The sequence below is a fragment of the Pimephales promelas genome, chromosome 6 (assembly GCF_988280905.1).
Source record: "Pimephales promelas chromosome 6, fPimPro1.hap1.1, whole genome shotgun sequence".
Taxonomy (NCBI): domain Eukaryota; kingdom Metazoa; phylum Chordata; class Actinopteri; order Cypriniformes; family Leuciscidae; genus Pimephales; species Pimephales promelas.
The window spans coordinates 23,524,679-23,537,431 of record NC_142774.1 but is presented as its reverse complement, the minus strand read 5'-3'; the positions used below and the strand labels follow the sequence as shown (position 1 = coordinate 23,537,431).

Below are 12,753 nucleotides of genomic sequence, written 5' to 3'. Positions count from 1 at the left end.
GCGCAACTTTTCTGCATGTGGCGCGCGCGGGGACACAATAGCAGAGCAGAGCTGGCTAGACAGCAGCAAAAATGACTTCTCCTTCTCCCATCTGGAGGTTTTTCAAAGTGTCAGACAAAGACATAAAATTTGCCATATGCAATACATGTCTTGCTGAAATCCCTCGAGGTGGAACACACCAACGGCATTTTAATACAACCAACATGATTAGGCATCTTCGAACACACCATACAACAGCCGAATATGCAGAGTATGAGAGACTAAACCAGCCGACGCAAACATCCCCATCCCTCAATCAGCCGACTGTGAGTGATGCCTTTAAACGACGTGAACCATACAGCCGGGATAGTAAGAGATGGAAAGACATCACGTCTAGCATCATGGAATTCATTTGCCTCGACGAACAACCTCTATCCGTTGCGGAGGATAAAGGGTTTCGTCGCCTGCTAACCTGCCTTGATCCACGATACGACCCCCCAGGCAGGAAATATCTAACTGATGTGTGTCTCCCCGCGTTGTACAAATCCGTGCACACACACATTGACAAGCTTCTGAATGATAGCGTACATATTAGCTTCACAAGCGATATATGGAGTGCAGACGCCTGTCCAATGCCCCTGCTAAGCTTAACATCGCACTTTATTGACTCAAACTTCAAAAGACACAACATTGTGCTACACTGTCAGGATTTCACGGGGTCACATTCTGCGGGGGCTTTGGTGAACGCATTTAGCGGCATGTTTCAGTCATGGGGGATCCAAAAAGAGAAAATCCACGCAATTCTAACCGACAACGCCAAAAACATGCAAAAGGCAATGAGAGACGCAGATTTCCCTGGCCTGCCGTGTATGGCACACACTCTCCAGCTTGCTGTGCATGAGGGGATATTGTCCCAGCGAAGTATTTTGGATATCACAGCCTCAGGGAGACACTTTAGCTGTGTCCCAATGTGAAGGCTGCATCCTCCGAAGTCCGTATTTGAAGGACGGTTGGCCGTATTTGAAGACCGATTGCGTCACAGCCGCGCGACGAAGTACGTCCCAATTCAAAGGCTGCATCCGCGTAGTCCGCATTTAAAGGCCGATTGCGTCATCTCGGTGGGATGAAGGCTGTCCCAATTCAGTTATGCATCCTCCGAAGGCCGTATTCGAAGGCCGATTGCGTCATTGCAGCGCGACGAAGGCTTACCTAATTCAAAAGCGACGCCAAATGCACCCTTCATTTCCCCGTGAAAGGAACGATACATAAATGGACACTTCGCGGACTATCCTACCCGATCCTACCCCATAAATCATTGCGCGGGTGACGACAGCATTTTTATTTAAAAAAAGGGTGGCCGAGAGTTCAGTGGTGGACGGCAAATTCACATTTAAATGTAAAAGTATTATGTTTTTATTTACTCAAATAGCCAGAGAAACCAGTGTTAAGAGCCAAAAGTTTTTTGTTTGTTTTTTTCGTTTTTTTTCCTTCTTATTATTCATCTTAACTCATTCGTCAGCATTGCATGGTTTTGTCAAGTGGAAATGCGAAAACGGCTTTTATAGCCTTGTATTGCATTTCTTGTACATTGTATTTCTTTATTATTCATTATTTCATTATTTTATGCAACTTTAAATGTGTACACAAAAGAGAATTCATGGCTCTGGATATTTGTTTATTTTTGTAAGGGTCTGTGAGTGTTTGCAAGGTTGATAGCTACATTTAAACTATAATATACTTTTGTTTTGTGTCGTTTAATGTAAAATGTGTAGTGTTGTGGTCCTGTGAGGGAAAAGGGTAGGCTACTTCACATTTGTACATGAATACTATCGCAGTATGAAGTTCCTTACATTCTCCCACTGGTTATTTTAAAAATTAAAGTAACAAATTGTTGGTCCATTGTCACAATATTAACAAATTGTTGCTAACTTCAACTTCGTCCCATATCAAAGTGCGCACCTGAAGCGCTCGGACCGGTCTAGCCTGCGGAGGATTGTTCTTGTCGCCTAGCAACTGTGACTGACAGCTGACGACGACGAGCGGGAGTACGTTTGCACTGGACTTTTTATATTTGGTTTAAAATATTCAAATAGGAATGACAGCCTGTATAAATATATTCACGATGGTCCATTTAGACAATAAAAAGAAAACCCTACAAAATCGTATGGTACGATTAACATTTGAATAGGCTATTGGCTATATATGTGCCTATGTTTTATCATTATTATTTTTTAGGCTATTTCATTACAATATTTACGTAGGTTAACACCCAATATTTGAACAGTTTACAGTGTAATCTGGCTATTCAGGACGCAGCCTCTAGCATTAAACCAGCTCTGGCCAACTCTTGAGCCGAAAATACATGACTCGAAATATTTTTTTAGTGGTTATGTGAATTGAAATTATGTGATTTTATATATATTGCCCCTCATTTAAAGACAGGTCAATATAAAACATAAAATTTCCAGTAAAATATAAAACAACAAAATGACAATAGCCTTTCTCCATAGCTGTTTACTCCGTTTCATTAAATGAATGATCAGGGTGGCAGCTGTACTCTCGCTCCGTTGCTTGGCGCCAGGAGCAGTAATAGGGAACACCTGGTTGCGCAATTAGGAAATCCCACGAAGGCTACATGAAGCGTCCTTCGAAGGCCAAATAGACTGCATCCTTCGAAGTCTACAGCCTTCGAAGTACGCAGCCTTCACATTGGGACACAGCAATAGTTGGGCACTTTAAACATTCGCCGTTGGCTTACAGCCGGCTGGAAAATGTACAAAAGCAACTCGGCCAGCCTATTAAAAAACTTTGCCAGGATGTGTCCAGGATGGAACAGTACATTGTACATGCTCCAGAGTCTATTAGAGCAGAAATTGGCGCTTGCAGCATATGCTGCAGAATACGAATTGCCATGCTCGTTTACAATTCACCAGTGGAAATTGGTGAAAAAAACCTATATGGCTATGCCTATATTTGTTAACTCAATGTGCCGCATCGATACGCAACTATAGCCTACAGACATATTTCAAAAAAATAAATAAATCCGGTTTTCAGCTGAAAACTGATTCAGTGTTTTCTTTTGGTCATCATAATTTAATTGTTTAAGTTAAAACAATATTTATTTTAGGCCTATTTTATGATTTTTATTTGTATTATTCTGTTTTTCTCTGTTGACACTGTCAGAAATGCTGCAGGTGTGTGAACATTTTATATGAATCCAGATTCTGTTGTTGATCTGTTTGCACAAACCCTTGATTTTTTTTATTTATTTTTTACGGGTCACAGACACTCGTAAATTAAATTTTGTCTGTCTAAAATTAACCGAAATGAGCATTCTGACACAAATGGATGTGTGGATGTGTGCATGGCATGTCACTCTAATTGATTTTACATAGTTTTTAATTTTTACATTATTTCATTTCAGGTACAAAGACAGATACTTTCCAGAGGCACTCAAACCAACTGTGCATGATCTGTTTCGGGAAGCCGTTGGAGCCCATTGCAGCACTGAACTGCCAAGCAGCGTGGAGGTGCCTGGTTCCAGCAGGTCAACAGACAAAAGCCCACCAGCTTGCTCTTTACAGGCAATGTTTGCTGAACTGGTGGAGGAGGATACAGGACAAACTGATGAGGAAATCACAATAGTCTCGCAGATCAACCAATATCTAGCAGAGCCAGTAATGTCACACAGTGGCAATCCACTTGCCTATTGGCAGGCAAATAAAGGCCGTTTCGCAGCACTTGCACAGGCAGCAAGAGCATATCTTTGTTCACCGTGCACAAGTGTGGATAGTGAGCGACTATTTAGCACGGCTGCAAACATTATTGATGACAAAAGAAACCGTCTGACATCAAAAAATGCAGAGATGCTCATAGTCATCAAGAGAAACTTGCCTTTAGTTTATGATTGAGACATGAATGATTTTGTCCTTTGTGAGGCCAAGCAAGTTTTCGTTTGAAACATTTTGTGGCCAATTGTTTAATTTTATTACATTAAAAAACACTACATTTTACAAGTAGCCTGGGCCTAAATGTGACCTCATCCTATCCTATCCCAAGTTCATGTAGGTTGGTAACTATCTGCTTGGCCTCCTTTTGTTTCTCTGCCTTGTTATTTATGAAGGATGGCATTGGCATACAGTAGCTAATCTAGCTATACATTATTTTATTTTTTTGGATCTGATGTAGTTAGTTCCTCAACTACATCCATTGTAGTCTGCCTGACCCCTCTTTGTTTTGAAAAATGTTACTCTGCATTATTTGGAAAAGATGGCATACAGTAGTCTTATGTAAACTTGTTTTCTAACAACAATCTAATAAACATTGGTGGTTCTTTAAGATTTTCTTGACTCTAGCATATTTCTACTGATAAAAGATTCCCATTCCCCTGCCATTTTGTGATCGGCAATCGGCAGATCATGATTTTGGTGATCGGTAATCGGCCCCAAAAATGCTGATCGGAGCATCACTAATCTCAATTCTTCAGCTGCAGTCATCTCTGAGGGAAATCAGTTAGCGCTCTTTGATAACGAGATGATTACGTCCTTGCAGATCATCTGTCAATCATCGTATAAAGCCCGCCCTGGCAATTTTATTGGCCCGTTCATTTCTTGCCTGATCATAATTTCTCCTCAATGGATCAATGGATTCTCCTCCAGACCGAACTTCCCCACCAAAAAATGTTGTGGGCGGAGTTCGGCCTGGCATCCACGCTACAGGATTCCCACTCTAAACCAAATGTCAAATTCCCTGACTTTTCCCTGACTTTCACTGACTAAAAAGATTCATTTCCATGACAGAGCCACAGCCACAGAGAAGGTGCGTTCCATTCGACCGTAAGTGGACTGCGAAGTGGACTTCACAGGCTATTTTGCAATCTTAAGTGAGATTCCAATTCGAAGGGAACGAACATGTTCGGTTCGAAGGGCACTGCATAGGGAATAAGGGAATATTGATATATCACTTCACAGGAAGTCAGTGAAGTCCACTTCAACTGATATACCGTGTTCAGGGAGTAGGGAGCAGTGTACACTTGTGTAGGGACCCTGTCGAATGGAACGCACCTACAGTGTTTGAATATACAGTAGTCAACATTTGAAGTGGATCAAAAAAGTGCATCAAAGTTGTCCTAAGAACTCTTAAAAATCTTACTGTCTGAAAACTTTTGACTGGTAGTGTAGGTATGAAATAGTTATTTGATGAGTATTAATTATTTAAGTCCTGGAAAACCCATGATATTTGTCCTTCAGAAGTAATGTTGGTAGTTTATCTAATGTGCTTATATTGATTTATTAATTCTACCATGGTAAATTAATGAAGGTTTGGGCTGCGCATGTTAAATTTTAAAATTATGTGCTACTGCCACTAGGGGGCGAAATGCAACAATCGTATCCTAATGTTGTGTGTGCATTGAAAAGGCTGCTTACCGTGACCCTTTTATAATTATTAGTATTTTTTAGTTTATCTTGTCCTAACCTGATGCTACAAGACGACAAAAATCAATCATAAATCACAGCCAATCATACCGTGGGCTCTTCTCGCAGCTAAACACGAAAACCAAATGGAATTAAACAAAATTAAACCATTAAACATTATTCTAAATACATAATCAGTGACTGATAAATCTTTGTAATGAAATGCACTTGTTTGAGCTTAAAATGGTCTGAGCTTGAATATCATTTTGTGAGACTTTGATTGTTGTTGATAGCAAGAATTAATGGATAATTGACATCAGATTTTGAAAAGAAATTAAAGGAAACAAGAACGTTCAAACTGAAATGCACAATAACAAGTATTTGTTGTTTAATGTTCTTGTTCCATCTGTATGGGCCAAACTATCAGCTGCAAAATCCCCGAAATATAGAAACCATTTAAAAAAAAATTGTCATGTCGTGGCAGGTTAGGACAAATTATTAACCAGGCATGAAAACGGGTCAGGGGTGATGCTCCCCCATAGGAAAATTTTAAATATTCCATATTTTAAAGCATCAATCTGATGCATTTTGAGATCTATTTTTTGCCAACCTGGGGAGAGCTGGAGAAACTTAACTTCAGCCTTGAGTCAAAAATATTATGGCCTCCGTAGCGTTAGCTAATAATTTTCCACCGGAGCTTTAGCTAGCTGGCTAATGTTGCGTTCTCTCCTACTGTGTTCAACGATTCAATTCATCAAGCTAAGCCTATGTCAACTGAGCTCTTGGCCAACTTAGATCTATAGCCTACCAGAAAAGTATCGACCGATACGATTGTTGTGAATTTGATCCATTAATTATGCCTTTTATTTATTTATTTTTTTTCCTTACATATTTGCACTACATATCCCACAATCCTTTGTCAGTTTCACTACATTACCCATACACCCCCTGGGCAAGGTCTATAAGTAGACCTCACTTCCTCCCTTTTGTATTGGTGAGGTGTGGTGGTTGGAATGGACACCCAACCATGTCCTTTCCTTAGGATGCGTTGAGTAAGTTTGTTTTGCCAATTGTTTAAAACATATGTTGTTGATATGTTACTGATGAATTATATGAGTTTAATTTCCTTTATTGTATTGTTTGTAGTGACTAAAGACCATCTTGTACATCCTGTTTATCCTGTCCATCCATTAACATTTGTTCATTGGCATTTTGTGTGTCAGCTCCATGCTCCAGCTTCATTTTTTCCATGTGTTTTAATCAGACACACCATCAAGTTTCTACAACTCCAACGATCTTTGGATACATTTAATATCTGAGATCCAACACCGATACCAACGCAGTTAAAAAAAATAAATCAAGTAGAATTTCTATAACTGTGTGTTGAACGGATAATCACTCTTTTGTGTGTTAAACAATCTACTTAATACAGACAACTGCCTTATAAAGAAAAACAACAAATAAAAAAATATGATCCATAGCCTATGAGAAAAATGCTAAAACTAGATTAGTGGGTAACTCAGTAAAATTTAGTCTAGAAAAAAACAATAATTGTATAAAATCTGAACATTTAGTGAAAAAAACATTATTTAGTGGGGCTGTTTGCATGGTTGCGAAGTGCACCCTCAAACACCCTCCTCGTTAAAAGCTGACGTGTGGAAATATGTTTTGCTTCTGAACTTTTGGCTTTTGAATTTGAAGGGGATTTGAATACAGAAAGATGTGAAATGGTGCGATTTAAAAAAAAAAAATATATATATATATATATATATATATAGGCATAGAAAAATTACATTTTGAGAAATGGAAACTAAAATTTAAAGCAACCAACTAAATTCCCTGATATTCCATGACTTAGACAAAAAATATATAAAATTCCCTGACTTTCAATGTCTGGAATAGACCTTTTAAAATTCCATGACCCGTGGAAACCCTATATATATATATATATATATATATATATATATATATATATATATATATATATATATATATATATATATATATATACATATATATATATATATAAAAATAAAAGAAAATGCAGGTACTTCAGTACTTAAAGCTAGCTAGCTACCAACAGGTTTAAAGTTAAAACAATTTAAACAGTATTCTACATTGTAAATACCAGTACAGTTTTTTTTAAAGCAAGTACAATTTCTATAACTGTGTGTTAAACTGATTATCACTCTTGTGTGTGTTAAAACACAATCTACTTAACACAGACAGCTTCATTATAAAGATAAACAACAAATCCCCAAAATATATGATCATAATCTATGACAAAAATGCTATTATAAACTAGATTAGTGAATAATACATATTGCTCTTTGTATTGTTGTAAAATACATTCATGAAAAAATGAAAAAGATAATTATTTTAGATATAGCCAAGGCTACTAAAAAATTGAGACATGTTTTAAGTGTATAGCACAGCTATTTAATGAGGCAGCAACATTAATAATTATTAATGTTAATAAGCTTTAATTACATCACTGCATTATGATATGAATGACTCCAACACAGTGCGGCACAAAGCGCTTAAAGGTGCCATCTGTAAAAGATGAGGTTAAAATATCCCAAAAATGAGCTACACACATCAAAAGAATGAGAAGAAATAAGGTTGATGATGTCATTAAAAAAAATGACAAGTTATAGTGCTGCCGAGATATTAACCTGAATTTGCATGCTAAATTACTAGCCCCGGCCCGGCAGGTGTCGTAATACCAGTTTCGGCCATGGGAGGCGGTATGCGGGCGGGCAACAGAACCACCAGCCAAACTGCAATAGAGGAGTAAGTCGCACGGCTTGTGTGTACTTGAACCTGATGTCAGTCGTGTGGAAAATACAGCCCACTACTACATTTCAGTTCAGGGAAGAGTTAAAAAAAATGATTGGTCGATATTATGCATGAGGAATACATTTTGGTAAGTTGTAACATACTGTATCTTTCAACAGTATTCGTGTTCTTTTACCATTAGCTAGTAGAGATGATCGGTTCACGTGTGTTAGGGATCTGTCATGTAAAGCGCCAAAACTGTATTTATTTTTTTGAATTGCATAATAAAATTAACAAAATCTGAGAGCTGACATCGGTCTCCGTGTCCTTTTCTGTGCATGACAAAATTGATGTGTGGCGTGAGAGTGTGAAAAGTGTTGTGAGAGTTGGCAGCTCTGAAAGGCGCTAGCTTGGTCCACAACAGGGAATGCTGTCTGTCAAATTAATTAAAACTAATGATAAAAATGTAATATGAACAAAACGAATACCATAAAACTAGAAATAATAGCCTGGGCTTTAATTTTCCCATATCGTCGAAATGCACCGACTTGTCTATAAGACGGCCTTTATAATTTAGTATTGAGATGTAGTTCATTTAGTCTCTAATCTGTAAAAATCTCCAAATGCTCCACGTGAAACTGCGGTCTTCCAACCTTTTACTATCGTGTCAATTGATTTGATAAATATGCACGAGGGAGAGACAGAGCAACACAACGCTCGCCCGTGTTGTTTGAAGACATGAGAGTGCGCGTGGCCGCGGAGGTATTTCTGGAGTTATACTGCCCCCATCTGGTATGGAATATGATGTATGATTTGATTTTAAATGCCAGAGGGCACCTTTAAGCGCATTCCGAGCGCAGAATGATGCGCTTGAAACCACGTGGAGTTACAGCACGCAGCCGAGTATGCACCCTATGGTATCCACGCTGCGTGTCGAGTCCGCTTTGAAAAGTTTACAGCACAAAGGAAATACATATTGATGGACAGTGTATTAAACAGTATCCATCTATACAATAGTTTATTGAGCCTTTTCTTTTAACAGTTTTAAATTTCAGTTTTTGTGCGTGTGAAGAACAATAGTGCTCTGACTCTAGTGTTGTGATTCTAACCAACAGCGTCCGACACCCGGTAGAGAGTAACACGATTAAGTTACAGCAATAAAGTCCAGCAAGATAATGTTGTTTTATGTGAAAACATAGACTTTTATCTACAGATAAAGTATAATATTATCAACATTGAATCATCTTGAAGATAGTTTCATCATTGACTGTGGAAGCCATTAGTTATTGTTGATGTGGTGTTGTCTGCACTAGAGGGCAGTGTGCTTGTGCTAGTAGCCAAGGTCACGGTGGCACAGGCGCGCCAGTTAATTAATTCACAGGTGTTGCGGGTGGGAAGGATGCTAGGGTGGCGGGGAGATCACACGGTTTTTACCGCTGGCACGCCACAGCTAGATTAGCCCTCACGTTTGCATATACTTTGAACTCTGTAAACTATCTTTTCTATTAAATGGGAACACCACCCAAAGAAGCTAAATGTTGTGGACTTTAAATTCATCCGAAGTGGACAAATAGCACGTCAAAAACAGGATCTAGCCCTCACCCTGCTGAGTGTCTGATTGGTGTTAAGACAGTCACTACATTGACTGTAACCAAACGCGACGCGCTGTTTGAGTGCTGAATGGAGAATGACTGACAGCCGCGAGAGGGGCAAGAAAATTTACTTGAATTTAAAGTCCCCGTGAAATCAAAATTGAACCTATTTACTTTGTTAGCGCATATTACTAGTCTTGTGGTGAACAATTAATCCGTGCAAGTGAATATATATTAAAAAAATGTTTTACCTTAGTAATCTTTAATCAAAATCTGAAAAGTTACTTCCGGTCTGGAATGGTTTCTTTTTCTGATGACGTAGGTTTCACAGTTTGGGTGGGGAAACGCGTAATCACTCCCCTCAAACCGTTAGTTTGCTATGAGCGAGAGATGGAGAGGAGGAGCGCTAGAGTAAAACCCTGCCCTCTGTTCAATATTCCGTTTCACTTGGAAATACGTCACAGCACTGGAGAAAAATCGGTTGCAACTTCCGGTTCACGGGGACTTTAATGACTTAAATATTAATTTCTCACACACATAATGGCTTCAGAACACTTATAATAGAGTGCACAAAAACGTTATGGTACTTTAGAATGTTTTTGTGCCTTCTGTGGGGCTTAACAATAACATAATAGTATACGCACAATTTCGGATTTGGATCGGCATCGTCTGATCGATACCCGATTCCGCAAAAATGGCAGGATCGGAGCCGATACCGATCCTGAGTATCGGATCGGGACATCCCTATTCTCAACACTGTCATAAAAAAACTCACTTGCTGCACCTTCCTCCCACTTTGTACCGCTGCTCATGTGCTTTATTTATTATCAGAGCCAGCCAATTTTATCGTGTGGTGGAGCTATGTCTACCGAGTGGGTAATACATCATACAAAGTATCACAGAATTATGTCGAATTGTAAAAAACAGTTTGTGTTTCTTGCTTCTCAAGAACGTTAGTCCCTATGTTTCAAGCAGGCATGTGATTGGCTAAGGACAAAAAAGCAGGAAAATATACGGAGTCAAATATAGTCTTCACTATATAAATTATACATTGATTATTATTAAAGCTACTATTAAAGTTCTCAGTCAAGAGCAGTGAGTGATTTCCTCTGTGTTTTGTTGTTTAATTAACATTAAATAGATAGTTCTCCCAAAAATTGTAATTGTCATAATTTACTCTCTCAAGTTGTTTTAAACCTGAATAAGTTTCTTTCTTCTGTTTAAGTTATTTGGAACAATGTGGGTAACCAAACAGTTAATGTACCCCACTAATTTCCATAGTAAATTTTTCCCTATGGAAGTCAATGGGGACCAGCAACTGTCTGGTCACCCACATTCTTCAAAATATCTTCTTTTTTGTTCAGCACAAGAAATAAGTGAATACAGGGTTGGAACAACATTTACAGTGAATAAATAATGACAGCATTTTTATTTTGGGGTCAACTATCCATTTAAGAACAAGCAGCTGCATTTTTATTATTAGGGCTACTGTCACTTTAAGACCTGTACGCGACACGTCTAATATACACGGAGCATTTGACAAGCAGATTTCGCTCAATTTTCTCGGTTTGCTTTGAGTTGTTTAGACATAACCAAATGTTCTAATGTAAACCTTGTGTGCCTTTGGTCTGAAGATGATCTGGTTTAATTTTCATGCAAATCAGAGCAATGGCCTAGGAGTTAGAAAAAGTAGGTTTTTCTGATAATTCAAAATGGTGGACCAATTTTCACGACAGAAAATGACATCATAGGGTGCAATCGGCTTGAGCCAAGGAATCAAGAGGAACAAATAATTTGGTTTCTATCCCATACCCTTATGAGTCAAAAGTTATCAGCAGAAACATGCTAGAGGGATCAAGTTAGAGACTCCAAATTTGCTAAGGTGTTAAATCAGATTGTCCTCTATCAGTGTGGCAAATTTCCAAATTTTCCCGCAAGCTATTCTATGGGCTGCCATAGACTTCCAGAGCAGAACAATAATAAGAACGCCAACAATTTCAAAAGCTGCCAACGCACCTTAAATTAAACCTCTCCATCACATGGACTACTTTGACACATCAAAAAAAAAAAAAAAAAATACAATCAAGTACAAAAATATATTGTAAAGTTTTAGTAGCGTAGACTTTCATTGGATGGACAAAAATGATTAAAGAATATTAATAATACTTTCATCTGTATTCCGAATATGGGGGGGTGGGGTGGGGGTGAACTACATTTAATTGAAATAATACAATTTAAGTGGTTGTACATTTGAAGTTGTTTCTAGAATTGAAGTGTTTTGAAAGAAAATTCTAGGGAAATTGTGTTTCTGTATTCTGTGTTATGTGGAAAACGCAAATAACAAAATGACATTTATTTCGCTTTTTTAACTATAGACATAGACATTGTACTACAAGGGTAACAATTACTAATGGTGTGCAAAATAATTATTGGAAAAAATATTTGCATTTACATTCTTCTGATTGTGGCATAAAGTCAAATTATTTTTCTGGACTCAATTAATAGAAGTGTCTAAGGACTTTAAAGCGTTCTTGATCAGGTATAAATGTGAATTAGGTATCAAGTTGCATATCATCTGGTTTCATGACATGGTCAAAAAGCAGGCTCTATGGCAGAGCTTTTTTATTTATTTATGGAGATTCCCCTTCACACTGTGATGTAACAAAAAGCATCTCATGAAGTCACATGATAAAGCATTAAAAAAAAAAAAAAAAAAAAAAAAACAGTAAGACAGTGACTTACTCCGGTTTGGCTCCCTGGACCAACAAGGCATTAATACAATCCATGTTACCGGCCCGTGCTGCTTTGTGAATGGGTGTTTCACCCACATAATCCTGAAACCATATGGTAAATGCAACATTTTGACAGGCTTTCACAACATTAATTGAACAGTTCACCATGCAACAGTCAGGCTCACAACATGCTGTACATCAATTTTTTATTTAGCATTCAAAAGTGGGCACAGCCATCAGAATGGTTGAAAACAATGT

At 38.1% G+C, this 12,753-nt stretch overlaps 1 protein-coding gene across 1 annotated transcript in view; it reads right to left on the bottom strand.

Annotated features, from left to right (window-relative positions):
* ankrd10a (ankyrin repeat domain 10a) overlaps positions 1-12,753 on the bottom strand; it is a 54,194-nt gene that overhangs the window by 30,629 nt on the left and 10,812 nt on the right. The window contains exon 3 of the mRNA XM_039694879.2: positions 12,506-12,597. Within this exon, the coding sequence (XP_039550813.2) occupies positions 12,506-12,597 (92 nt within the window). The remainder of the gene's footprint in view (positions 1-12,505; positions 12,598-12,753) is intronic.